We start from the raw sequence: 27672 nt of genomic DNA, 5'->3' as shown, positions 1-27672 counted from the left end.
GCTTATTGATCTGTCAGTTATTGCAGATCCGCGCTGGGAAGCCAGAGGGGCTCTCGGCTGGGTCTCAGCTGGCATCCATTAGCTGGTGGGCAGGGGGCTAGGTCAGAACGTTTCAGGTTCTTTCAGAGGCTGAAAGGTGAAAGGAGAAACACAGGCAGTGAAGGAATCTCAGCATGCAAGTGAAGGTCAGTCTTGACTTTGCCAGCCTGGAGAAATGGCTCCGCTCTGCCCGTGGGGGTGTTTGTCTGGAACGAGCTGCCATGGAGGGCGCGTGGTCCCACTGCTGGAGCTGGATGTGCCCGAGAGGTGAGCAGGCAGGAGACCTGCAGCGCTCTCCTGGGGGTGTTGCTGTATCCATACAGGGGAGGGAATCTCAGCTCCTCCTAATGGGGGCTGGAATCCCCCTGTGTGGATACAGCATGCCTGAAAAAAAACTGGAAGTTGACTTCAGCAGACTAATCTGCAAGGACTAAGAAACGTTTGAAGGGCTTTGTTTCTTAACATGCTGCAAGTCCCCCAGAGGGCTGGGGCAGGGGGCCCTGAGAGCCCCAAGCCCTTGCTCCCCTCTGCCCTGTGTGGAGCAGGAGTGCATGAGCTGGGTGGAACGACAATGAACTGAGCTCTGGCCAAGCAAAGCATGCAGAAAATACTCCCTGAAATTCCTCTTCCTGCCCTCTCATCCCTCCATTTTGGGTTCACCTCTGCAGCCTGCCTGTGAGAAAGGAGTGCTGCTGCCAGCAGGAGAGGTTTGCCTTGTTCTTTGGGGAACGGGAGTGGAGCCTGGCCTCTTCCACCTGCAAAAATGAATACTTACCCCTTCTGCCAAGAGATTAAGTGGAACGCTTGGCACCTGCCAGATTCAGTGGAGCAACAGCTGGTGGTGGATGTGTCACCTGCTCATCTTCAGAGGTGAGGGTGCTGCCTCGCTGGGGTGCTGCAGGCTGGGGCAGGGTGGCACTCTGCTGTCCTCCAGGAGACAAAGCCACCTTGCAAGAGTGACAGGCTGGCAGCACACACACAGCTCCTCTCTGACATCCAGAACTGATCCTTGCCAAGGTACAAAAGCAGATTTTTTTCCCTCCAGCCCCTCGGGAGCTGATCCTGAGCCTCTGGTGCCGTTGTCACACGGTGCTCTGCCTACACGCACTGCCCCAGAGCAGGTGGCAGCAGCCCACAAGAGCTGCATGGGCAGGGGGTGGCCGCTCTGTGGGCACCAGTGTGGACGCAGGCGGTGTAGCTGGGGACGGGCCGTTTTGGCTGGCGGACAGCCACATAGAGGTTGGAGGGAGGTGGGTTGTAGGACGGCAGGCAGCTGTCTGCATCACAGGGAGCCCTGGCAGCTGCCTGCGCTTGCCAGTCGTGCCAAAGGCCAGGTGGAGTAGGTGGGCACCAAGGAGCAAGCCCCCGCTGCTGCTCCCCATCTGCAGCTCTGCCTGGTGGCAGGGCACGGGTGGCCCTGCACGATTACTCGCCGCTGGGTGAGGCAGTGCTGTGCTCAGGGTGTGAAGGTCCTTTCTGTTTTGCAGAAGACACTCACAAAAATAAATGCAGAGACCAGGATAAATTCTGCAAGCAGAAATACATGTGAAATGCCCACGGGGGCTGTCACAGCTTCATTTAAATACGGGCTCACTGTGGTCACCTGCGTAGCTCCAGTACTGTTGCTGTGTTTACACCGTACTTGAAAGCTAAGCATGTTGGAGATGCTTTTCTGAGCCAAGATCTGTCGCTTGCCTCTCTCCCTGTCCCCCACAGGCTCTGGCAGGGTACCAAATAGCTTTATTTTCTAGCTGCTGTTGGCTGTCCTCTCTGCCGCTGCATGGCTGGCCTGGGGTGTTCCCTGCGTTGGCGATGCCGCACTCCTGCTGTCCACCAAAGCATTTCAGCTCCCCCCGCTCGCAAAGGCTGCGCCGTGTGCCACGGGGGGGTGTGGGTGCAGGCAAACCAGCCGGCTGCTCGCTGGTTCTCATCAGCGCTGTGGAAAGTCCCACGTTTCGGGGCCCAGCTGTGTGACTTATCGGTGCCACAGCTCCCAGGCTTCGTGCTGTGCGAGGTGACCGTGCTCCGCGGCCACAGCTGGGTAAGCCAGGACGAGCGGTGACAGGGAGTGCCGGTAAAAGACAAAGTTGTGTTCAGGGTCTGGTTGCCTGCCCAGGTTACATGCTCTGGTTGGAGCTGGTGTAATTCATGGTTGCTCTGTCGGGAAGGAGAGGTCACAGCTCCTTTCCTAGCTGCGTCTCCTGGTTTCTGTGTAATGCTCTGGTTTTGGAAGGGTTCCAGCTACAGCCTGTGTTAGCGTTCAACATGCTCTTGCCTGTTGTCTCTTCAGTCCAGTCGTGGTTATTTAAAGCCCCAGATGAAATATAAGCTATTCTTTTGTTTGCCCGTCCCTCTGCTTTGTTGCATCCCCTCTCAGATCGCCGAGGCAAGAGGCAGAGGTGCCTTCTGCAGCTTCTCCCTGGGATGGAGCATGTGGCTCCCGTGCGGTGCGGTGGGACGAAGCCTCCATCTCCTGGCAGCACAGCCGCACGGCAGCCGCCCGCTGGCTCCTGGCTGAGGGAGTTGTGCCAGCAAGGAGGCAGAAAGCTCGCTGAGGACACGGGGAGAAGCCTTGGCATGCATGGTGTTCCCTGTCAGCCCCTCCGGCCGCGGTGGAGCATCCGCAGGCATCTCAGGGCTTGTTCTGCCTGCCAAGGCAGGGATGCGCTCTCTGTTTGGGTTCCCTCTCTGAGACCTTGAAATTTTTGTCCCAGTCCTGAAATAGATTCTCACGAGGTTATTTTAATGTGTTCCTGCATGATGAAGCCCCAGCACGATCCAGTGGCTGTTTTCCAAGGCTGACTGGGAGTGAGGTGCTACCATGCAGGCAGTTTCAGGGAGGGGGCAGCTCAACCTCTGGTGGCTGGGTGGGCTCAGCATGTTCTCCCTCTCCTGAGGGTACCTCAGAACGGGATCTTTCTGGAGTCCTCCAGAAGGAACTTAAAAGGCCGTGTTCAAAGTATTTTTCACAAATAATAACGAGGTTGAGGCCGTTCTCAGCATTGCAGCTGCAGCTTGAGGCTCAGGGATTTTGCCCTGTGGAGAGTTGCCCCTTCCATCACTTTTCCCACTCTGGGCTCCTTGTGAGTGCCAAGTACTGGGTACCAAGCACAGACACTTACATTTATTTTTGTAAATTATTTTAAAAGAATGACAAGGGAGTTGCAAATGGATCTGAGCAAAGATGGAAAAAGACCACAAAGGAGAAAAACGCTTTAGCAACGAGGCAGGGGAGCACTGAGCTCTGCCAGCACCTCTGCTGGGTCTGCCAGGTCGTTATTCATCCCTCAGCTGGCACTGACAGCCCCTTGCCTGTGGCAGTCGGAGGGGGACACTGTCCCATGGCTGACGGGCAGGGGGGACTTGGACGTGCTGCAGAGGCTGCTGCCCTGCTCTCTGGGCTCTGCACCTGCGCTGGCTCTGTGCTTCTGGGGCCAGAGTGGTTTAATTAAAGGTGGCAAAGCCACCTCCGGAGTCACCTCTGTAAAGTATCGGCTGTAGGTGCGGTGCCTGTGAGCTGCTGGCACGGCATGTGTTGGCCCACTTCACCGGCTGCCTGCGGCTCCTGAAGTACTCTCAGAGAGCAATCACTTCCCAGTGTCGAGTGCTCTCAATTGCCCATACTTTTGGAATTGTTAAAGTCTTTCCCCAACACCATTCTCCTTTCCAAAGATGCCAGCTGAGAACTTGCCGTGTCCAGGCCACTGCTGTGCATCCCCCCAGGAAGCCAGAGATGCAGTTTGTGGGGGGACATCTGCATCTGCCAGGCAGTGACAACAAACCCTTCCTGCAGAAAGGGCATGGCGGTGGCACTGATTGCAGAGGCTCCAGGGCCACACGTGCACCATTAGTCGGGTCACAATTACAGCCAGTGGGCAACCTGCACTGTCCTTGTGGCCACCAGACCTGGCTGGAAAGAGGATGATGCTCACATACGGGCTTTTCCCAGAACCCTGGCTTCAAACACAGCCCGAGAAACTAGCAGCTGCCTCGGGGGTCCTGTCCTTCCAACAGGAGTAAAACCTGAGGAAGGGTGGGGAGAAGCAGAGGCAGTGAGAGGGAAGCAGCCTTCCCAGGGCTGTGCCCCTGGGGAGCCGTGCCACCTTTCAGATCACGCCAAGCTCCTTCACCCCAGGGACGGGGGGAGCTGGTGCGCCTGCCCCCCGACCAGCCGTGTGCCTGACTCCGATCTGTCACCCCCAGGTCTCCCTCAGCCACGAGTGCACTCGCGCCATCATGAAGCTGATGTACTGCCCGCACTGCCGGGGCATGTCCAGCGTGAAGCCGTGCAACAACTACTGCCTGAACGTCGTGAAGGGCTGCCTGGCCAACCAAGCAGACCTCAACACCGAGTGGAAGTACCTGATGGGTAAGACAGCCTTTCTCTCCTACAGCGCAGCTGCCCCTCGTGGCATTTTTTGAGCTCTCTGAGACAGTGTTTGGCGAGTAAAGAAAGGACTGTTGGAGGCTATTTTACACTATGGGTTCTCTGTGATCTGATGCCTAGAAGCTATTGCAGGAAGTTTTGCTGGGCTTTAATACCATTAGAAAACACACTGCTGGGCTGGCTAACAAGGGCTTAAAGAGTTTTCATCTTGCCTGTGCTCATTTGGGGTTGCCCCCATTTTGCATTCAAGTAGTCCTTCCTTCCCTCCCAAGTGCTGAAGCTTAGGGACGGATCCTGCCACCTGTACGCTGTCAGAGCCGCCACCTTATCCACGCCAGAGCACTTGTGAGAGCGGGAGAAGGACTTGCTGCCCTCCTTAGGAGGCAATCTGGAGACACAAAGCCATAAACTGTTTCCATGGGTGGAAAGCAAAGGGCTGTGAATCACATACTTCTGAATGGAAAGAGGTGTCTTAAATACCTGGGGAGGGGGAGGTCACAGGCATCGCCAGGAATGGAAGAATGGGACTTGTATTTTAAATAAGAAATGAGCTCATTTCATTTTTGTTGTGTTACTCAGCTAAGATGATGGTTATTTTAAAGTGGGTGGTATGTGTGCAGAGGTGTCCGTTTTGCTGAGTTTAAAGCCAGAAATGCCATTGTGATGGTGTGGCCAGATCTCCGGTGCAACACAAGCTGGAGAACTTCAACCTGGCATTTCTGCAGGAAATTCTGCATTGCCTGATCAGACCCAGGCATCCCTCCTAAGATGACCTCAGGTGTCATTCAGCTGGTTTTCCAGAGCCTGTGGCTCCTGGTTAAAACGTGAACTACTGCTGAGAGTGGCTTGTGGTGCTAATGGACACGGTTTAAGGCTGGTGAGGATCTGTGTTTAGAAAACGGTGTCTATGTTACAGCACACGTCCTCTCCCCATCTGCTGTCCATCAGGGAGGGTTGGTTGCAGCGGTGAAGCTCTCGCTGTTCCTTGTGCCCACAGAGCATCATCAGCCAGCCAGCTCCTCTTTCTGTCTCAGGTTTATACCTGGAGTTTATACCTGGAGTGATCTGAGACCAGAGGGAGCCTTGATGTTCGTCTGGGCTCACGGGAGGCAAGCGCCAGACAAGACGAGCTTCAGGCTTGGCCTTTTCCCTTGCCTTGGCACCCACTGCCTGGCCAGCAAGACTGCCAGCTCACTAGCCAGCTGCAGCCCAACAGGGTGGCTCAGGGTTGACATGTGGGGGTGTTCACAATAAAGACCCCGATGCAGTTCAAGGAGTGTCATCTGCCTCTCAAGGGACATTGCAAAATAAATAGGGAACCACTCACGCAGAGGCCGGAGCACTTGCTGGGTCAGGTGTGTTGGCCAGCTGCCCGCCCCGCTCCGGGCGCTAACGAACCAAGTGGCAATGGACTGCAGCTAATTGGAAGTGCTCCCCATGACAGCAACTTGAGAGGCTGCTGCTAAAGCGGGGAGTGGGAATAGTCCCTTCCCCAAGGGTTTACACCAGGATTTTGATGGTGCTTCAGCCTTTCTGACCAGAGCAAGCCAACCGGTACCTGTCACTGCTCTCCTGGCAGGGTGATTGCCCGTCTCACAGAGGTCAGCCTACAGCTCCCCGTGATTGACAGGGAGGCAATTCCGGGTGCATTTTGCACTTATTCTGGCTCCCTCTTCCCCAAGAGGCATTGTCAAGGGGTGATGACTAGGAGGAAATAGGAGTTTGTTCAAATTGCAGTTGTACATTTTAGTGTCAGAGGTCACAGTTTGATCAAGGACTGGAGCAAAACACAGAGTCAAAGGTAACAGTTCACCAGCATTGTCCATTCTTCACCCTTCTCCAGGCCCTTCTGTGTAGCTGAAGAGGATTTTGTTACGCTAAACACAGAGTGACTCTTTCAGTTTGACAAATTAGGGCAGGTCAAATTAAGGGAGATTTTTATACTAAGTGGTTTGAACATAATTTATCAGTAATTTTGGCGTGCAGCCTTTGATTTAAATGTCTGTATCTCAACATTAGTGCCTCTGCAAGCTGAAATTGTCTGGAAAATACAGTCTCAAAGGTGACGCTGCAACCCCTGAGTGGCAGCAGAGTTAAACTGCAAGCTCTTTAATGTTGCAGGAGATGCTATTTCCCAGAATACAAAAAAACGTTACCCCTTTGTATGGCACGTTTAGCTTTAGGAATCAGCGCTGCCATAGGATTGTGTTGCAGGAGAAGAGCACATTAACTTGGGGACTGTGGCCCTTGCTTCCATTCTTGCACAAGCTAACCAACAAAACCTTTTTTTCTTTTCTTTTAAGTGCTGAAAAAAATATGTGATGTGTCCAAGCTGTGACTTTGCATGTTGTTAAATCCTATATTATAGACCTGAGCAAAGAGTATTTTGCAATCCATGCTCCAGACTGGCTGAGGCTTGAGCCCCCCCAGTTGTTTGACTATCGCCCTCGCTCCCCACAGGCTGGACCTGTTTTCAGACTGTGAGCCCTGTGGGCATGATCTGGTATCTTCTGTGGGTTTGTGCTGTCCATCATCTAGTCTTTGCTTGACCTGGTCATTCTCGGAGAGCTGTCAGGCTCTGAACATCAATCATGTAACAGCAGAGAGAACATACTTGCAAGGGTTGCGTACACTTTCAAATTGACAGCAGTGGGCTCAGGATCAGACCTTTGTTATTAACACATTACATCCACCATGGGCCTCGTTTTTCTACACAAACCTCACCTAGACCTTGTGGAAGTCCTTTGGGGTCTTTCTGCTGAGTCCTGCTGGCTTGCCAAGACAACGGACTGAACACTTCCCACACAGGTTTGAAACGGCTGTTGGCTGTGGTTGTGTCCCAGCTGGCTGGACTCCTGTTCAAAGGAAATTTGCTGTGTGGCTCAAAGATAAGCGTCAGTCCTTTACAGCAGTGTTGCAGGTGACCTACACGCTGTGGGATGGTGTAGGTTGAAGGACGTGTTTTACTGAGACTCTGTTGAACTGCCAGGTATAAGTCACCTGGTGGTTTCATTGCTCACGAATAATGTTGGCAGTACAAACTCATGCTGAATAAACTTTTCTGTAACATCACAGCATCTGCTGTGACAGTCTCCTGCCAGGCTGATAGGTTGAGGTATCAGGATTTAGGACAGAAGAATTAATGACTCCTAATGAATAACTCAGTTTATGAATGGGACAGATCTCCAACCTAAACCCTGGGACTTGACACTGCGTAGAGAAGAACGAACATGAAGCCATGTCACTTTTCTTCCATGTGACGGGGCCACAGGAACATGAAGCACTTTCTGTTCCAGATGAGCATGGGCCACCCCAGTGCTCTGACTGGTCCCTTGTCCTGCCAGGAGGTTTCTGTTGTGCCCTGGGGGACGCAGACTACACCGGAGCCATCTGAGGTCACACGTAAATGCCAACTCCCTCAATGCTGATGAAGCTTATACATGAGCTGGCCTTCAGGCTACTAAAGCACAAGTGGTAGGAAACTTGAGGCAGTAGCAGCATAGCAGTGACTTTCAGTATTATAATTTTTGACTGGCAACGTCAGACCTGGTTAAGATCCCATTTTAGAAGTGCAAACCCAGTTTTGGCCCCACCCTGAGATCCTGTTTAAATATTGCTGAACACCAAGGATGTCAGTGTTCCTCTGCGGTGGCATACCCGAGTGCCCCGAGCCCTGCGAGCATATAGGCTGTCCTTGCTTCAGACCCAGCTGGAGTGTTGAGAATCACCTCTGGAGGCAGGCAGAGGTGGGTAATTCTTTTATAAGCCAAGCACAGCCCCAACCATCAAGGCAGGAGCTTCCAGGCCAGGGAGGAGCACATGGACGTCAGAGCTTTCCAAGATAAGAGGAACTGAGAGCAAGAGGCACTCCTCAGTCACTCCCTGTCCTGTGTATCGGTTTAATTGTGGGCGTTTCGGTCTGGTTCTCTGCCTTTATAACCTGGTATTTCCCTGACTGGTCACACGTTGTCCTTCCAGAAGTGATGGTGAGCAGCATTACCGCTTTCCTCAGGCCTTCACTGCCCTAGAAGCTCTTGCCCACATCCAGTACCTGTGGCACTTTATTGGGCCCAGTTCTCCCACTTTCTGCTGGCTGCAGTGCAGTGAGTAGCAGGATTAGGGCCAAGCACCGCTATGTGTTACTTAACATTTTTTCCCCAATTTTTTGTTTTTCCTTTCTGTAGCACCCCGGGAAGTGTTGGTCACTTTGTGTGAATACAGGTTGCATTTGCCATTTGCCAGAGGTGACCTCTGTTCGCCTGCCACTGAAGGTGGCTTTACTTACGTGCTGGGAAGGGACAGCTCTCCCATGCCAGAGGGAGAATGAGCGTGCACTTGGGCAGTAGTGAAAATGGAGGGATGTCTCCCCACGAGCCTGCCGAGGGACCAACAGCTTATCCCACCCACCGTGAGCGTGATCTTTAACTTGGCTTGCACAGAGTCTGATGAGCGATGTCTCTGTCTTGTTTCGCTAGATTCCCTGGTCGTAGTGGCTGACCGGATTGACGGACCGTACAACGTAGATACTGTAATAGGGACCATTCACATGAGGATCGCTGAAGCTATTTCTAACTTGCAGGAAAACAAAGACTCGATCACAGCCAAGGTAAGAGTGTGTGCCTGGGCCTGGCTTGAGGATACACCACGTGGAACTGCCAGGACCAAACGTTTTTTGTGCTCACTGTGCAACTGAACTAAAGGAAATGAAGGATGAAAGAGATCAAATGCCCACTCTTTTAATGATATGAGACCACCCATCTTACACAGGCAAAAACCTTCTCAAGTGTTTCCAAATATTCCTCCCTGCCACATCCAGCCAGCCGCCTTCAGGAGCAGACACACAAGGTGGGACTGCACATGCAGTGGCTGTGGGAGGCGTGGTGCCATTTGCTGTCAGGTGCCTTTGTGTCTGAAGGGTCCCCAAGTATTTTGGCTGAGCTGAGGCATTTACAGAAAGTGCACAGTCCCTAGTGACAGGAGGCAGCTGCTTTAACCTGCCTTGCCCAGGAAACACTGGGCTATCAGGTTTTATCTGGGGGACAGAGTTGCAATCTGGCAGTCCATCTGGAGAGTATAAAACAGGCTCTCCTGATGCTCACCTGCCTTCCAGGAAGCATATTATGAAGCTGTCTTCTATTGGTCTTTATTTTTAGTGTATTTATCCACATAACCACAGCCACCTCTGTAGCTGCAGGTAAGAGAAGCTTTGGGAACAAAAACAGCCCTCCAGGGCTTCTGCTTTTTGCCCAGACATTCCCCCAGTCCTGCAGCTATCCCGCAGCTGGGGCAGAGATGCAGATGAAAGGAGCCGGGCAGGTCCTAACTGGGTCTTGGAGAAGGGAAGGGCCAGAAGTATTGCTTAGCCAAGCAGGAATTCACTGGCTACATGTCAAAGCGCTAACAGCAGCATGCATCCAAGTACTCGTTTAGGTTTCTTCTGTGACATGAAAGGCCGTATTCTTTCTTCCCTTGTTAGGTGAGACTGAAGTTGTCCACATAAAAGCAAGCCCATGATGTGGGAAAACATGGCATCATCTGCAAATAAAGGTGTTTCTGAGGGGCATATAGTAAATCTGGTAAAATGAAAAGGAGTAAATAGGCTAATTGGTGTTCAATTGGAGCAACCAAACATATTTGATAAGCTTCTCCATATGATCTGGTGACCAGATGGATGCGGCAGTCTTTGCTGGTGGCACTGGTAGCAGAGATCAGGAGCTGCAAATCACTGCAGCTCTAAGCTCTGGTTTTGACCGTGACAGGGACCTCTCTCGGGGCCAAGGGCAGCAGGCTCAGGCTGCAGCTGGGGGCTTCAAACATTGCCAGCTGTCTGCCATTTGTGAGACGAGCCAGAAGTGGCCCTTGGATCCAGTGACACCTTCAGTCATGGGTTCACTGCACTGCTGAGCACTCTCCCTGCCTCCTCGCAACCCCCCTCGCTCCCTGTGGCTCGCTGATGGATTTCAGGCAGCAGGAGCTGACAGAGGCTGCAAATGTCGATTTGGTCTTACCATGCGGGAGTCTGCAGGACACGTGTTCTTTCCATCAGTAATGGGCGTTGCTCACCTATAGCCCTTGGGCTGGCAAGAAGATCACCTTGACACCATGCTGTGCTGGAGCTGCTACCAGAGCCGCTGTCCTGCACACCTCCCAGGGCTTTTACCTCCTGAAAGAGTTGTCTCCTGCTAACGACAGCAACAGGCCAATAAGAAAGATACAGCAGTGAAAATGAATTGATTTTGTTTTGGTAAAACCAAAATGAAAGTCCTCTACATGCAGTTTTCAAGGTGGGGCTTTTTGCACGGACCAAAGGAGACAGTTGAACAAATTGGCTTGGTGCTGAACTGCCCCAGTCAGATCCATCTGGTCAGCAGGACAGTGCACCCCAGGAGGGGGCTTTCTAGGCTGAATGTCCCGCAGCCACACCAATGAAACCCACTGTCACCAAGGGGACTCTTGTCTACCTCAGGACTTTGCTGATGGCTGTCAGAATCCAGTAGCAAAAGCATTCAGCAGCTGGCACGAGCTGCGTCAGCAGTGCTCCTGTCTGAGGTCTTGACTTCTCCGCTTTAAGGGGACACCATGCAAAGTTGAATTTATCGATAGCTTCTGACAGCGCCCTGGTAACCACAAGAAGCTTGGAGCCATCTTTTCAAATCAGATGGCTTGCTTTGTAAAGGCTGATGTTTCCTGACTCAAACTGACAGTGCAGAGGCCCCCTGACCTTTGGCACTTCGTTCAGTCCGGCTGTCCAAGCACTCCTTCCACCAGCCCTGGTGAGGCTCCGCTGCCTGAGCACTGGCTATCTGCTGCAGAGGGGTGGTCGCCTGGACTGGTCATGCAGAGACCAGGAGAAACAGCACTTCCAGGGCACACCTCGTCTCCTCCTAGAGGCAAAGTCTGAGGATCTGTACCCTCAGAGGGCTTCTGCTCTCCTTTGGCTACAGAGCGCTCCTGGATGGGTAATTAGGATGGCAGGAGGTACCCAGAGTTAGGAGGTAAATCAGTTTGGCTTCCTCATTTGCCCCTGAAATGAAAATCCAACCTGACGGACTGTGACACACCTGCCGTCTTCGCACTCCCCTGGTCAGAGCGGGCATTCACGTGCAGTGTGGGTGCCGAGTAGCCCCCGGTCTGCTGTCTGAATCAGCAAAGCTCACATGCTTTGCCATGTTGAATCCCCCACCACTGGTGTAATGAGCGTGAGCAACTCCCATCTTGTTCTTCACAGAATTTTATTTTTCAGTCATAATAGGAACAGGTAAAATTGCTAGAAATAATTTAATAGCAACATTGGTGACTCATCCAAAAACATGTGCTAATTTTGTGTTATTGCTGAACGTTTTGCTTGATAGCGGTAACCAAAGCCAGCTACAGTGTGCTGAAAACACATTCTGGCACAAGAATAACCTGACCAAAAACTTAAGCCAGAATCTCAGAGATTTTGCAGGTAGGAAAGATAAACATACTTAAGAAGAAAAAAAACAACATAACTGTGGAGTGCTAATTAATTAAAGAAATAATATCAAAAGATAGGATAGAGAGTTTGGTTTGTTTTTCAGGTTTTCCAAGGCTGTGGAAATCCCAAAATCAGTACAAAAGGCTCCAGCAGCGAGGACAAGAAAAGGCGGGGGAAGGTCGCATTAGAAGCAAAATCCTCTGCACAAGCACTGGAGATGCTGGTGAGTTTGCCTCCAAAGGTCCCTCCCTGCCGGTGTGCCAGGAGCCTGGAAGCCCGGCCAGCACAGCACTGGGTCCTGCTGGTGTGCCAGGAGCCCTGGGAGCCCAGCCAGCGCAGCACTGGGTCTTGCTGGTCGGGTCACACCACCCCCAGGCTGCTGAATCGCCTTTGCTGGCGAGTCTGAAGAAGGTCAGATCGGCAAGTACTGGCATGACCTAAGCAGATCTGATCCTGCCTTGGCACAGGGTCAGGGTCTAGGTTGCTGATAACCACTTTATCAGGGGTTTGGTGCCCATCTTACCTGAAAAGGCTCCTTGCCATTGGTGTCATTCAGCCTCGGGCAGTCCAGCCTGGATATTGGGGCCAGAGGTCCTCCTCCGTGGAGATTTTGGATTCCGTGAACGATGAGCTGCAGGATCTGCCATGGTCCCACATTTCAGAGGCTCCTCGCCCACAGACACCTGCCTGTCCCACCCTAGTAAAGCCCTGCTGGCTCCCACCAAGGCTGCTTCTCAGTATTGTCCTCGTGGCCCAGAAGATGATCTTCTCCTGGTTAATCTTACGGTACCAGAACATGCTCTAGCATGTCACCTTCAGCCTTGAGTGCTTGGGTTGAAGGCTGGTCTTTAGGGGATTATATATCCCTGTCTGCATAAAAACAGAATTTGTGATGGTAAAACAAAAAAAATAGGAAAAATCTTTGTGCTTTCCGCAGCCTCAGAGTGCCCCAGAGCTCTCCTGGCCCTGAGCATCCTCTTTGTTTACAGGTTTTAGATGCCAAAGGGAATCTGACAGCTCTCAAGACTTACTGGATCACCCTGCCCAGCAGCCTGTGCAGCAAAAAAGTAATGGCCAGCTCAGTGGCGGATGACAAGTGTTGGAATGGGATGAGCAAGGGCAGGTATGGAGAAGGTCAAGGTGCCAGGATAGCACTGTTCCAGGGTGGGGGAGGGAGGTTTTGATAAAAGGCACTTAGCCATCATCTCAGCCAACCCCACTTGTCCAGACTGAGCCAAAAGGTCTGTCCCTGTCCACAGAAATGCTGTGTTTCCTGAAAAACTGGTGCTTGGGAGTGTCAAGCCTGTTATTTTGCTATGTGGTGGAGGGTTAAGCACTGAAATGCACTAACCATGAAATAACTGTGTAGTTTTATACTAATGAAGCAGTTTTGCAGTGCCACGTGCACTCAGAAGGCAAATGGGCTGGATTTACCTCCCAAACTCCAGAGCTGTTGCTGAGAGTTGCCTACGCATCTTTCTGTCCATACCTGCCCTGAAATGCTGTTCCCTCATGAGAGGAGGCACCTGGGTGACATCAAGTGGCTGCAGAAACACCTCCCACCCGTGGCTGGCAGCTAAAGGGTGGCTGTGAGGGGAGATGGGCAGCTGCTGGCCCTGCACCTCCTTTCTCCTGCTGGGCTGATCTCTGCCAGCCTGGAGCCGGTGCCTTCGGTTGTTCCATATTTCACGTCGTTACTGCAGTGCCACAGCTGTGCAGGAGCAGATGGGCCGGGGCACTCGAGAGGAGCAGCGCAGCTCTGTTCGCTGCTTGACAGCCCCCGGTTGACTGAAGCTTCCCTGGGGGCCCGTCTCGTTGTACGGGGCTGGGGGGATTCAGTCGTCCCAGGTGTCACTCCCCACAGCATTCAACTGGGGCAGGGATGGAGGTGTTTGCAGCCTCCCATATGGGCAGAGCTTTTCCATGGGGAGCGCCGCTGTGGCTGTGTGGGTACCGGCCTGAGAGCAACCCCTCAGCCCCACACGGAGCCTGTCCTGCAGGAAACCTCTCCCCATGCCAGGACAGTGATGCTGCAAGGCCACCAGCCACCTCCTGCAAGCTGAGCTGGCTTCAGGGCGACCTCCAGGGGACTGGTGGGGTCTGGCCACAGCAGCATGGCTTGGCCATCCACAGAGCTGACTGCCTTGCAGCAAACGTCAGCACGCGGAGGCTGTTGGACAAGCCAGCGCCACTGCCTGCAGCTTCTCTGCAGTTCAGAGAGGCTGGATGGTCACTGGTGTAACAGGGAGAGGTGAGCTTGGCTGGGGGGAGACATCTAAACCTAACACCTTCCTTCGCAGTTACCTGCCCGAGGTGATGGGGGACGGCTTAGCTAATCAGATTAACAACCCGGAGGTGGAGGTGGACATCACCAAGCCAGATATGACCATTCGCCAGCAAATCATGCAGCTGAAGATCATGACAAACCGGCTGGGCAACGCTAACATTGGGAACGACGTGGATTTCCAAGACGCAAGTGAGTTTAGCAGGACCGGAGAGGTCTGCAGCAGGCGGGAGAGGCTGAGCAGCCCTGGCAGCCTGCATGGGTCTCCGTGCAGCCCCCGCAGCTGGGCCCTGGTGGCAGAGGGATCGTGGTGGCCTGGCTTTTGGCTGCCAGGGGCACTTAACGTCAGCTGGAGATCAGGTGTGGGCTTGCATCCCGTAGTGGGGGGGCGCAGAGAGGAGGAGGTGGCCAGGGCAGGGCTGGTGGCCAGAACTCCCTGGGTGGCAGCAAGGGGAAGGCAGGGATGGCACCCACCATAGGGAAGGCAGTCGGGGCTCACCCCACGTTTGTCTCTGTGCAGGTGACGACATGAGTGGCTCCGGGAGTGGCGACAGCTGTCCTGATGACGTCTGTGGCAAGAGACTTTCTAAGAGCCCCAGCACCAGGCAGCCAGAAACGCACGCTATTCCTAAGCAGTCTGGACACGGCATCAATGGAGCCAGCAGCAGATCTTTGCCCTCTGCCTTCCTCCTCCTCCTCTCGGTGGCTTTCATCGCCGTGCAGCACTTGTGGCGGTAACTCACTAGCACAGCCAGGAAAGAGACTGCGGCCGAGGGCTTCACTTTGCCAAAACCAACCAACCAACCAACCAACCAAAGGACATATTTAATTCACCTTGGCAAAAAAAAAAAAAAAAAAAAAAAAAATAGAGGGAGGAGAAAAAGGTTTCAGTTGTTTGCTATTTCTGGCAGTGCTCGAGCAGCTGTTTTCTTCTTTCTTGGTCTTTTCCCCAGTGCTGGGCCCTTCTTTCCGTACCTCATTGTTTTACTTTTGTTATTGCCACAAACTGGCTCTCGGGGCTGAAACGAGCCTTTGCAGAGGCTGCCGGGGGGAACCCGGCTGGCCCCTCCGAGGGCAGCTCTTCTGCTGCCCCCCATGGAATATGCAATTGCCCTGATCCTGTTTCCCAGCCGCTGGCCAGAGCGCTGCTTCCCATACAGCTGCCGAAAGCAGGACGGTGCCAAGAGCAACGCCACGTCGTACCGCGGAGAGACCGAGAGCGTCAGCGCTGCTCAAGTGCTGCATTCAGGGGCTCTTTCGGGTTTTTCCTCTGTACTTCCCAGGCAGAGAGAGATGGCCCTTCGCTTCCAGCGGCGTGCGTAGGAGCGTGAGCAGGTTCGGTGGGTTGAACTGAAACGGTTTGGCAGTGGCTGTTGGACCCGAAAATGCAGAACTCCCTTTTTCTTTGGAAAGGTCACAAGTGGGTTTCTTGACTAGAGCTTGTAGCTGACGACAATTTGAAATGTAGGTCTCCTACATCTAAGTGACTGGGAATGAGTGTTAAGGGTTGGGGGTTGGGGTATTTTTTCTTTGCATGCTAGTTGGAAAGCCATTTTTTACCCAAGTAATAATGGTCCAATTTCTACCTGCAGTGCAGTACCGTCGTAGGTAACAGAGAGATGAAAATATGCACAGTGGGATTCTCCACTTGACAGACAGTTGTGCTGCCTCCTCCTCCTTTGGCCCCAGCTGTGGGTGGGAATCCCTTTTTTTTTTGGTAAATAAGAAAGACCAGGGACTTTTTACTAACTGGAGCATTGCAGCTGGTTGTGAGAGCTCACAGCTGGCACGTATGGCAGCGCCCCCGGGGCAGCTGCCCTGGGGCAGAGCAGGGCTGGTGGCCGTTAGCCCTGGGCACTGTCCCCACCCAGGAGATGGACTCAAGGTAGCATCTACCAGGGGGATGTGAGGATGGGACACGTTTCGTTTGGGATTTTTATTTTTCTTCTGGTGTTTGTTCCTGTTGCATTGTAGGTTTTTAAGTGAATCCCCACTTTCCATGTCCCTTCCCTACCCTCTGATGCGCCTTCCCTAACGGCTGCGGGGATGGGGTGAGACGGTGGGTCAGGCACCCGCCAGCAGCTCTGGTTTGGCTCAGGGAAGGGCCAGGCTCAGCCTCTGCTGCCCCGTCCCACCACACACCAGCCTCTGGGTCACACGGGCGGCTGCCCTGACCCCGAAACGCTTGGTGGGGTGGGCTCCGTACTGAGTTTTGAGACTGGGGGTGGTCAGTGACAGATATAAATACCCTCATGTAGCTGTAGGAGTGTCTGTGCTTATAGGGCTGTGTGCTTCAGGGCTTCCAGGAGGCTTCTGTACCTGGCAGGTACGGCAAGCATCGGCTGGAGCGTAGGTTTAGCAGATGTTATAGATACAACGCAGCCACCGTGCCTGGTTGGGCCAAGAGCATGCCCAGCGCTTGGGCTTCGTTTGTACAGGGCTGGGTTTGAGTTTCAGATGTGTTTGTGCTGCGGGCGAGAGGGAGGGCAGAGGCGCATCTCTCTGCCTTACTGGTCTGCACAGCGAATGTCGGAGCATTTCCTCTCCTGCTAGAGGAGATGTGTCTTTGGGCTGAGCAAACATTATGGGGTTGGGGTTTGGCTTTTCAAAGAAAGGGGAAAAAAAATAAATTTAACATTAGCAGTTTCTAGAATGTGCAATTTAAGGGAAGATGAGAACATGAGCAAGGTAACGCTGAGAACTGGTACAGGCGGGCAGGGAGGAGCTTGTCACCTGCCCTCCCTGGGGCAGGGGTCCCACTTGGGGCCAGGTAACGATGCTGACGGTGCCTCAGACTAGGCAGAGATTTTAGGCCAACTTTGACTGGCTTCTCCAAGTCACAGCGACTAATGTTACTGACCTGGTATCCTTTCTGCCTTGTACTCACCTTCTTGTAAGGTTAAAACTGATCTAATCTGGTAGGGTTTCAGAAACAAAGGTCAGGATGCTGGACGTTGGCTGAAGGATCCATCTAGACCCATCAGAACCCAGGAGTGGACAAATACAGGTCATGGATTTATACAGATTTATTTACTTCTAGAAATACGGCAAGTTCCATACTACTTTTACTGCTCTAAAGGGTTCCTGTCTTTTTTCTTTTTTTTTTTAACCCAGAGTTGCCAATACGAATGTAGCCTTCAGTTACAGAAATCCCCACAACCAGTCTGCAGAAACTTTATGTCCAAAGCAAAAGAACAGGGGGAGGGGACATTAAAACATCGTACCTTCTTCAAAAAAAATGGTTGGATTGGAGTTTTAACACATGGATGCTGAGGTCAATGTTTTGCTTTGCAGAATGGGAGACTGAACGGAAAGTCCTTGTCATTTCCATTCCTGTGCAGTTAGCATTTGCTGTCAGCCTGTCACCCTCAGAACCTTCTCACAGGCCCCAAGGGGAGCACACCTTAAATATGAAGCCAAGAATTTATTCATTGTCCAATTAATTTTTTAACAATTTAATAGCCCCAATTATTGATCCCGTTACCATAATAAAACCTGATAGTGCAGGGGTTTTTTTAATAAGGCAAAGCCTCAAGAATACAGTAGAAGCCCTTGGTGATGCCTGCCCCCTTGGCTGGGGTTGAGCTCCCACTTCGGTGTCCCTCTGGGCCCCAGGGGTGACCGCTCCAGCCCTCCTGGCACCGAGTTGGGGGCTGGACCAGCATCAGCGTCCACAGGCTGCGCGGGCGGGCGAGGGCAGTGCCGGGGGCTCTGCCCCCTCTTTCCCAGGAATCCCAAGATGTTGGAGCTGACGCTTCCTCCCGCCTCAGCCCCAGGTCCACTTGAGTTTATTTCGTATGCCTTTTCACACGGTCAGCCTGTGCTGCTGCTTTTTGTCGGTTCCCGGTTATTCATTTTTTTCTGTTCTCTTCATCGCGCTGAGGTGGTTGCCCTGACCCGCTACCACCGGGTGGCTCAGGGCTGCGCGTGGCCATGCCACCTTCCACGGGTGGCTCAGGGCTGTGCTCGGCCATGTCACCTTCCACCGGGGAGCCAAACTGGCCAGGTCCCCCCAGGGTATCGGCTCGTGTCGCCCTAAACTACAGCCCCCCTAAAGCAACCCGCGATTAACCCAGTGGCTGGACAGCCGCTGGCAGGGCTCAACAAGCTGAAGCCACCCCAGGTCCAGGCCAGCCCTGAGCCCATGCTCGGGCTGGCACAGAGCCTGGGGCCTTTCAGCGCTTATTTATAAATGACATTTCCTGGGCCACTGCCCGCTCAGAAAGGGGACAGACGTGCCCAGCCCCGTGGCAGAGGCGGATGGAGGGCTGCCCTGGGCCGGGTACGCGAGTGGGGAGCTCTGGGAGGGGGGTGGCTGGGGAGGAATGTTTGCCTCCGTGTTACCAAGGTGGTGGTTCCTGGTGGTCTGGTTTGAAAAGGCCTTGAACTTCACAGGGATGCAGAGTGGGGTGGTGGTCTGGGAAAAAATATTGGCAAGGACCCCTGTCCCTGGAAAGGGGAGAACCAGAAATAGTGGATTTCCAAGTGTCTCTGTCTTTCAGCCTGCTCTTTTGTGCCATAATGTGTATGTTTTAACTAAGGGCGAGGGTCTCAAAAGGCTTTGAGAGTGCAGCTACTTATCATTTACAAATGACAAACTGCCTGTTGTTTTCCGGTGGGCTTGGTAGGGGCTAAGGTATAGCAAAATATCTAAAGTCCACCTCTGCTTTAAACAGATGCATTTCTATTTGCAGGAGTAAGAATTATTTCACTTATTGGCATAGCTGGACAGTTATCTATTTCTTTCTGTTACCAAGGTACTTGTAACTCTCTTGCACTGTTTATCTAAAGTTGAAATATGTTCTTTGAATCCTTGTATAAATAAAAAGGCTGGAGACTTAAATCTGTATTTACAGGGCAGTTTTATTTCTTCTGCATTTAAGCTGAGTTTGGAGTTTTCTTTCTTTTTCCTTGTTAAAGCACAGATGCAGGCCAGGTCAGGAGTCCCGAGGTATAAAATGATGCTTTCAGCCCCAGGGTTTGTAATGGGCCGATGCCAGTGTTGGCGATAGCGGTTTGCCTGTGTTCAGCCCCGTGCAGCCTGGAGGAACAGGTTGCATGGCTGTGATGTGCGTGGAAACAAGTTGAACCGGAGTTGAGTCAGCAAAGCAAGTATGCTGAATGTTCTCATCCTCATACAGATGCCCAAAAAGTCATGGCGTGATCGTACAAGGAATCAGAAGTATCCTCGGTATTTGTCATTAATAAGTGTTGTGCTGATTATTTACTGTGGTCTTGTAGTAGTGCAGCCGCTGGCAGGGTTAACAGCGTGTGGAGCAGACCGCTGGGCCGTGGCGGTGACGTGGATGTTTGATCCCGAGCACATGCTGGAGGCTGAAGTGATGCTGCAGAAAGGTTTGTGCTGCAGCCCTGCCCTGGCCACCGCAGCAGGGGAATGCAGGAGTCAAGGTGATGCGCTGAAAAGCTGCTCATGAAGTGTCTGACACAGGCTTGGTAATTGGAAACTGCTAAAAGCCATCTTAACTGCCTGGAAGCAAGTATCACTTAAATGTAATAAATTGAGTGATACCCTTGAGTGAGTAGGCATTTCTTTATTTTCCTGTCCTGCAGTTACAGCTATTGGCACCACATGCCCGCTTCTCTATAAATACAGACAAGTGTAGAAATTTTGGCCACCTCCTAGAACTTGTTTGCAGACTGGTCAGTCACCTCCTTTGCCTCCTCTGTGTCTAATTGTGATCTTAAATAATGGCCACTTGGAGCTGTGCGTGTATTAAAGCCGTTGGAAAACACTGCTGTGGGTTTGCGATGCTGCTGAACGCCGTGTGTTTGCAGGTTCCCCGCTAAGAACGTGCGTGGGGAAGGCGTGGGGGTGTGAGGGCTGAGCTGGCCGAGGCGATGGGGGCAGTTCCAGCGGTGCGTGGCGAGAGGACGGGCGAGAGCCAGCGTAGCCGGGGCTGCTCGTGCCAGCCGTTCCCACCCGTGCCCCCACCGGCAGCGGCACCAAGGCCTGAACAACCCCCCCCCCCCCCCAGCAAAATGCGGACTGAAGCATCACACCTTTTCTAGCCGGGGGATGCGTTTGACCGTCCTCTCGCAGAACAGGCGACTGGCTTGGCTGCCGGGAGATGGCGTTTGCGTTTAGCTGATCGTTAAGCGTGCACGTACCGCTAATCGCGCTGCGCCTGGTCCCTCTGCGCGGGGACAGGGACAGGGCAGGCGGTGGGAGGGGACAACCTTTCGGGCAAGAAGGACCGTCCTCAAGTCGGCTGCAGGCAGGCGGCTCGTAAGCATCCATAGCCTCCTAGCGAGGCAGTGATGTTTGGTGGTGCCGGTGTGACAATGCTGCTGCGGGCTGGTGGCACTGGGGCCCTCCCAGCTCGGTGCTGGGGCGAGCTGCCGGGGGCTGGTGAGCCCATTAAGTCCCAGCAGGCGTGTCTGGCAAATCCCAGCGTGAGCTGCCCATACGGATCGGTGGAGGGTTCGTGATGCCACGCAAAATAATCACGGTTTGGGTAACAAGCAGGCGTGAGGGGACACCCAGCGCAAGCGGCGCCTTGCGAAGGCAGCGGCGCTCTGCCCTTGGCCGTTGTCTTGCGGCGGGGTAAGCCCTCTAAACAGATTTTTGGGCTGCACTGACACACAGAAGCAAATAGCAAGTGCTCAGGGAGGAAAACAAAGCAGCGAAAGCCGTTTTTCTGCTGGTGAGAGGTGACGGTGCCCAGCAGGAACACCCCTGAGGAGGTGATGGGGAGCTGGCGCGGGACACAGGGCAGAGGGGCTCGCACGGAGCAGCCGGCTCAGCCCGGCTCGGTGCCCCTCGGCACTGGAAGCCTCCCCACCCTGGGGGGGCACACGGCAGCGCCTGGCCACCGCTGCTGGCACCGGGGGCGAGGGATGGAGCGCGGGGCAGGCGGGGGGGCAGAGCTGCCAGGGGGGTGGCGAAAGGGGGGAAGAGGCTGCGCTGCCCACCGAAACCACGGAGCGCAGCCCGGCAGCAGCAAAGGCAGTGGCCAGGCCCCCCCACACCAGCAGCTGAGACACGGGGAGGAGAGCGAGTCCCTCCAACAGGCTGTGCCGCATCTCCCGCTGCCCGGGGCATCAGCCCTACGCTTCAGGTGAAGAAAGGGGACAGCTGAAAACACTTCGTCATGATGCAATGGCAATTTAACTGTACAAATTAAGGCAACCACAGCCTAAACAAACTTGCTCCTTCCTTTACTCGCCACTTACAGATTCTTCCCAGTGATTTCCACACGGCCCATAGCAAGCTGGTCGCCCGTGGGGACTGCAGGGCTGCTGCAGGAAGGGGGGCTGCAGGCGGCCCCCCCACTGGCAGGGAAGGCTGGGGAAGATGCTAGTGATGCTCGACTGGATTGCTGGGCTGCTTATGCAGCCTTCCCCATGGCAGAGGCTGGCAGCACTGCCACCCCCGCAGCAGCACCCAGCTCCCACCGTGGGGGCCTGGAAGATGTGGTACAGCACAGGCCAGGCAAAGCGCAGGGGACACGCGGAGCATCCCCCCAGGCAGACAGGTGTCAGGACCTGCCAAAGCAACACGGGGCCCCAGTGGCATCAGCCCCCCACCCCACAGCACCCCAGCCCCATCTGCTCTGTGGGGCTGCCCCTGGGGCCCTCAGGGCAGGGCTGAGCTCTCCACAGCCCCCTGCCATGGGGAAGCACCCGCCAGCCGGAGATGAGCAAGGATGGACTTCTGGGACATGGGCTGCGGCACTCATGGTGCTGCCCACCACCACCCAAGGTAAGGCTGTCCACAGGCCACAACCCACCGTCACTGCATCGCAGTGTCAGGACACCCCTACCAATCTCCCCATGCAGCCAAGCATCACGAGGGCGAGTCCTGGCGCTGCGCTGCTCTCCAGCATGTCTCCAGTTGGGCTGGGGGCAGCCGTGACCCTCCCTGTGCCACCACAGCACCAGTGGTGGTGAGCTGAAGAGCTGCTGCTGGTGGATGCAGATCATGGCCTGGCTTTCGCTTGCTTCCCAGCGGGAGCTGCCATCTGGGACACTGGCTGCCTATGCTCAACAGCAGCTCCAGCTGCGCAAGGTGGGCTCCTACCCTCCACCCCGTCTCTGACCTGGGGGGGGGCTCAGGAATTGCTCCTGGGCCAGAGGCTGTCATTACTTTTCCCCTCCCTGGGAAGCAGGGACCACATGCCAGGGCTCCTGGCCAAGCCCCGCACAGATGTGGTCCGTATCCCAGTCTCTGGAAGCCTCTTGGATGCACTGGGGCTGAGGGTGCTTCTGCCTGGGTCCAGCACAGCTTTCATGGTGAGTGCGAGGGCTTGGCAGCTCCTCTCCAAAGCTCTGGCAGGGCATCCTCAGTGCTTTCTCTCCAGCCCTTCCGTCTTTCTATTTCCTCTGCTTGCAGGGTGTCCAGATGCCCACCTTCCGCTCCCCCAACACCACCCCTGCAGGAGACCAGGCTGGGAAAGGTGACCTGACTGTGCAGGGACCAGTCTTCTCCCCAGCCAGGAACCTCACTGACATCTCCTGCCTGACAGACAACAAGGCATACATGCCAGGTAAGACCTGCAGGTAAAACCTTGCTGCCCTGGCCACTGCAGGGGGTGCAGGCTCCCCCGCCGCATGGACCGGGTGACTGAACATCTCATATCCCACCCCCAGGATGGAGAGTAGTTCAAACATCTCCAAAGCAAACCTCCTGCTGTGGAGCGGGTCCAAAAATGGACCCTTTGTGTGTAATGGGTACAACAGCCAACTCTCCTAAAAACTGCTCGATGAGAAACAGGGCCCTTCACCGCTGGCTCCAGCCACAGCTCAGAACTGTCACCTGTAGTGACGCATCACCCAAGAGCCTTGGGACCACCAGCACTCGATCACAGCCTGCTGATGGGCAGCTGCAATAATGGACCCCATCACTTCTCCTGTGGTTTTCCAGGTGGGAAGTTCTGGAGCCCCTGTGGCACACTCAGATAGCTGTGGCCACTTTTATGTCTTTGAAGAGAGCGGTGGGGCACATCCAGGACACCATGTCCCTCTTCTTCTGCTGCATCGGGAAGGGAAAGACCAGCGTGCTCATCCTGAGGGACATAGGCATGACCCTCATTAAAGACCCATGACTGCAAATTAAATACTACCATGATTTTCTGGAAATGATGACAGAGGGCAGCCTGGAAGAAGCTCTGCTGAGCGTAAGAATTTCATTTTTCCTCCACTGCTCCTCACCCTCTGAGATCCCACCGCAGTGCTCCTGCCAGCACCACTCACTTTCAGCCAGCCAGGACCTGGGCAGCCCCTCGGGCTGGATGGGACCTGACCTCCAGTCCCACAAGCTCTTGCAGTGCTCAGTGCCTCAGCCACAGCAGGGATGCCCCAAAGCCTGAGCTTTCAGGTCAGCAAGAACCAGTCCCTGCTCAAGCATCCTTATTGCTGCCCTGACAGAAAAGATGGGTGGTTTATGATGTGGCATCACACCTTCGCTGGGCAGCTCGTTAGAAGGGTGGGCTAATGGTGATCACACAGCACTTGTGATGGTTTCAGAGAGGCAGTGTCATCTTGTGGCAGCGGGCAGCCAGCTGCCTTGGTCAGCGCAAGAGGTCACCTCCTCGGCATGGCCTCCCTCAGCCCTGTGCTCCTCTGCTGGAGGTCCCAGGGATGCTGGACTTGGTGATACCTCGTGCAACAGCCGCAGCTTCCCTGTCCTGCTCCAGTTGCATCACCGTCATCATCATCACCTTTCCAGGGTACGTGCATGCCCACAGCCCTCGGCTGACCTCGCTGGCAGCGGCTCAGGTCTGATCTGGCAGCGCTGGGCCTGCCTGCACAGGCAGATGCTGGGAATTCCGCCTTCAGAGCAGTTGCTCCCAGCACCCTCCCTGGCTGCTCTTGTGCCTACGTGTGGCATCAGCCAGGACCCACGGGAGAGGGGCTGTCAGCTGCACCCCTGGCACGCCGCCATGCCGTCAGGCAGGACTCACGGGCCACGCAGAGGAATTCAGGCAACGTTGCCCTTCCACCATGGCCTGGGCTGCTTTGCTTGGCAATGCCATTCCCTGGCGTCCTGGGGGTGCAGTGTGCTCTGCTTTGGAAACCGATGGCCTTCAGCACAGCCGAAATGGCTCTGACGAGTGCTGTGTGCTGCAAAGGGGCTGCCTTGCCTTGGATCACGCTGGTGCCTTCTCCTTGCACCCAGGTTTGAATGGGAGCATGTCCATGCACCGGTACGCAGGGACCCCTGCAAGGGCCCAAGAAAGGCCACTGATGTGGGCAGGAAGAAGAAAGAAGCAGCTCTGCCACCTCCCAGGTGGGAGGAGGGAGGCTGGGCAGTGGCTGGTGCCTTTCCACAGTGCGGGGAGCTGGTGTGTGCCCGGCCGATGGGGCACATCCCAGGCGGTGGCTGCAGAAAGGCTCCTCGCCTGACCTGCAGCAGCATGGCCCGGCGGTGGGGGTGTGCGGTGACACCGCTGAGCTGGGTGGCAGTCGGTGCCAGGGAGGGCCTAAAAAAAAAATCCCCCAAATTGTGGCTGCAGGAAAACCCAAGGGCCCCCTCACACTGCTGGGGCGGGCAGCATCAGGGCGATGCTCTCCTGCTGAGCTTTATCCTTTTCAGCTCCTGGGACCTGAACGTCCTGGGGCTGGCAAGAGCCTTTTGCCAGCCCTGGGCGAAGGAAGCAGTGGGGCAGAGAAGGGCAGCAGAGGCGCAGGAGACACAACTCTCTTGTGCTCATGCAGGGGAGTGTCTGCCTTGGCCCCAGAGCTGGCACCTCTCCGTCAGGCCCTTGTTGACCAAGTGGTGGCCGGTGTGCAGCAGGTGGGCTTCCCCTCCCTCCCTGGTGGAATAGAAGCTCACCCTCATCCCTCACAGCTGAGCCTTTGCTGTGGCACTGGGTCTCACACCATCCCTGATGTCCATGCCCTGCTGCTGTGATAGTCCAGGTCCATCTTTGTGCCAGCAGCAAATACCTGTCACAGGCTCTTTTTTTGCATCGTGACCGGAGAGAAAACTGTTTGAGATGCTCAGCCCCAGGCTCAGCCCACCAGCTGTGGCTGGTACCTGCCTCCGGCCCTGCAGCCACCGGCTGCTGCAGCGTTGCCTCGGCTGGGCCCTTGGCCCCATCCCCACCGGCCCCTCGCAGCTGGACCCCTGCCTGCGCTCCCTCTGCCCTGGCACCGCACCGGCAGTTCTACTGAAGGTTGGAAGGGTTAGTGGTACTGTACCTAGCTAGTCCGGGAAATCATCTTCTGGCTACGCAAAGGATGCGTTTGTTGTGGGTGAGGGGCAGCAGCGTGACCTGGAGGTGACCAGCTCCACGTTGCATCGCTGCATCGGCACTGCCTCGCGCTGCAGCAGCAGCAGCAGCAGCCGCAGCAGCAGCAGCAGCAGCAGCAGAAGCAGCCGCAGCAGAAGCAGCAGCAGCAGCAGCCTTCCTGCAAGGGAGATGGGGGTGTTGGCTTCTTGTAAGGAGCTGCTGTGGGGACAGGGATGGTACAAATCCAATTGTTTTGCAAATGATCTGTGGGCTCTGAAAGTGTTTTTAGCTTTTTTTAAAGGCAGCTCTGAGGATCCTGCAGGCACTAGGACCTGCCTGAAGCCTTTACGACTGTGCAGCGGGGCTAAATATAGCCCAGCCCAGCTGGCTGCCAGGCAGCGCTCCCTACGCACTGCTGGGCGAAGCACCCCAATCCCCTCGGCACCCCGATCCCCCGGCACCCCAGCCCGTGCCGCAGCCCGGCCGCCACACAGAAGCAGCCAGCCAGGAGCCCTGCACTGGGGCCAGTGACAAGGTGGCCTCGGTGGCCGATGGTCCAGCTCTGCAAGGTCACGGCCTCGCTGCTCATCAGCAATGCCAGGGCGGCCTGCAACGAGGACCTGCTCACGCGAGAGGGAGTCACCTTCTGCGTTAATGTCACCAGGCAGCAGCCGTTCCCCAGGCTCCAGCGGGTCCGGGGCATACGGGTCCCAGTGTTCGATGACCCGGCCGAAGACCTGTACCGGTACTTCGAGCAGTGCAGCGATGCTATAGAAGAGGCTGTGAAGAGCGGTGGGAAGTGCTTGGTTTACTGTAAAAACGGCCGCAGCCGCTCAGCTGCCATTTGCACGGCTTATCTGATGAGACACCGAAAGCTGCCACTCAAGGACGCGTTTGAGGTATTGTACTTACGCCCAGCTTTATGTTTAGACAGCTTCTGGGTAAGAAATGCATTGCTTATTATGGGTAATGATGATTGCTCATAGAATTCTTGTGCTGCTCTCACCTGTTTATTAGCAGTTACACAGAGAGTCAATATTGGAATAAAAATTTCCTTGTAAGTTTTTTTCGCCCCCAACTCGGACAAATAAGCTTTCACTGTGAGGTTTCTGGGACGAGTGTCACCACGAACGCAAAATAGGCCGTAAGGACTGGTAGCAAATCTGCAAAGTTGGTTGGCTTGTGAACATTTTCCCTGTGGTTTGCCTAGTCACAGTAAGTGATGTTAAAGACGAGACACAAAGAAAATGAGTGAAATGGATGCAGGTCCGTGCAAAAGTTGTTTTGCAGGATTTGCTTTTATCACAGCAAAGAAACATCACCAGTTAGGCCTGCTACGTAGCTGGGGATGAGCTGGCTACGGGCAGTAGTAGCTCCACTTTATTAGGATGCCCATGCAATACATATGGCTCGTGCTCTACGGTCTTTTAGTCGTCACCCACCCGGTAGGTGTACCACTGAGGTCTCTCATTTCGATAATACTGTTTTGCTCAGTACCAGACAGAGGCGGGCAGGTATGTGACCAAGTTTCACACGATCTGAAACATGGGCGATGCCACCCCGCTTTGTGAGACAGTCACATTTCCCGTAAATCCAACAGCTCCTTTTCATGCCTTGCCCGCGAATCTGTTCTATAAGAGGGACCACATGCCAGGAGGCCTTAGCAAGTGCAGAGTGAGGTCAGCTCACCAAAATATCTGTTTATTATTCTGTAGCCAAATCAAAGCCAAAGTAAATCTTCTCAATAGTCTAAGAGGAAAATAATCCATCTGCACGATACCCACCCTCGCTCCTACAGTGTCTCTCCTTTCTCCTAGACTGTGAAGTCTGCCAGACCAGTAGCAGAACCCAATGCAGGATTTTGGTCTCAGCTGCAGAGATATGAAGAAGATTTGCAGATAGCAAAGCAGTCTGATCTGCTGAGCAAAGGACTTAAAAATAGCAATGTGTGAAGATGTTATAAAAGGAGTGAAGTGGCTTGCTGGAGATTTTTTAAAAAAAAAATAAGGTAATCACATCAAGTATCACCTATACATAAAACGCCTTACTCCCTGAAGTGAGCTGATGGTTCGCTGACTTTGTTCAGAGCGTTGCCATTGAAGGTGCTGGGAAAGGGAGAAGCAGCAGAAACAGAAAATGGTTGGAAGGACTGTAAACAAAGCAGCAAAAGGCATGGTATCTTCCACATTTATTTTCCCCTGAATGACACTGAATACGGTAACACTGTATCGAACGAATGAGTGAGTTACTGCATAGGGATTTGACTCTTTGTTTTCAATTAAACTTCTCCTGGTTTTTAATTAAACTTCTC

The 27672-nt window shown here is 54.2% G+C and overlaps 3 protein-coding genes across 6 annotated transcripts in view; all 3 read left to right on the top strand.

Annotated features, from left to right (window-relative positions):
• Positions 1-19009, top strand: part of GPC1 (glypican 1) — a 222257-nt gene extending 203248 nt beyond the window's left edge. For both annotated transcript variants that reach the window (XM_013295100.3, XM_055817425.1), the window contains exons 4-9: positions 4243-4408; positions 8902-9032; positions 11986-12105; positions 12872-13005; positions 14183-14358; positions 14687-19009. In XM_013295100.3, the coding sequence (XP_013150554.1) occupies positions 4243-4408; positions 8902-9032; positions 11986-12105; positions 12872-13005; positions 14183-14358; positions 14687-14904 (945 nt within the window). In that variant the 3' untranslated portion in view covers positions 14905-19009. The remainder of the gene's footprint in view (positions 1-4242; positions 4409-8901; positions 9033-11985; positions 12106-12871; positions 13006-14182; positions 14359-14686) is intronic.
• Positions 19010-20732: 1723 nt separating this feature from the next.
• On the top strand, positions 20733-22667 carry LOC129785383 (translation initiation factor IF-2-like). 2 transcript variants are annotated; one of them, XM_055817287.1, is made up of 4 exons: positions 20733-21245; positions 21363-22195; positions 22296-22419; positions 22520-22667. In XM_055817287.1, the coding sequence occupies exons 1-2, from the start codon at positions 20875-20877 to the stop codon at positions 22075-22077; spliced, it is 1086 nt and encodes a 361-aa protein (XP_055673262.1). In that variant the 5' UTR covers positions 20733-20874; the 3' UTR covers positions 22078-22195; positions 22296-22419; positions 22520-22667. The 2 variants fall into 2 exon arrangements, with proteins under 2 accessions (XP_055673262.1, XP_055673261.1); XM_055817286.1 differs by having other exon boundaries at positions 21363-22419.
• A 115-nt stretch (positions 22668-22782) lies between these two features.
• On the top strand, positions 22783-27421 carry DUSP28 (dual specificity phosphatase 28). 2 transcript variants are annotated; one of them, XM_055817404.1, is made up of 4 exons: positions 22783-23303; positions 23758-23855; positions 25663-26260; positions 27179-27421. In XM_055817404.1, exons 3-4 carry the CDS (start codon positions 25913-25915, stop codon positions 27311-27313), a joined length of 483 nt encoding a protein of 160 aa, XP_055673379.1. In that variant the 5' UTR covers positions 22783-23303; positions 23758-23855; positions 25663-25912; the 3' UTR covers positions 27314-27421. The 2 variants fall into 2 exon arrangements, with proteins under 2 accessions (XP_055673379.1, XP_005232312.3); XM_005232255.3 differs by having other exon boundaries at positions 22783-23855.
• The last annotated feature ends 251 nt before the right edge of the window (positions 27422-27672 follow it).

The sequence above is a fragment of the Falco peregrinus genome, chromosome 12, assembly GCF_023634155.1.
Source record: "Falco peregrinus isolate bFalPer1 chromosome 12, bFalPer1.pri, whole genome shotgun sequence".
NCBI lineage: Eukaryota > Metazoa > Chordata > Aves > Falconiformes > Falconidae > Falco > Falco peregrinus.
The sequence above is the reverse complement of the archived record's forward strand: the minus strand, read 5'-3'. Positions and strand labels throughout refer to the sequence as shown.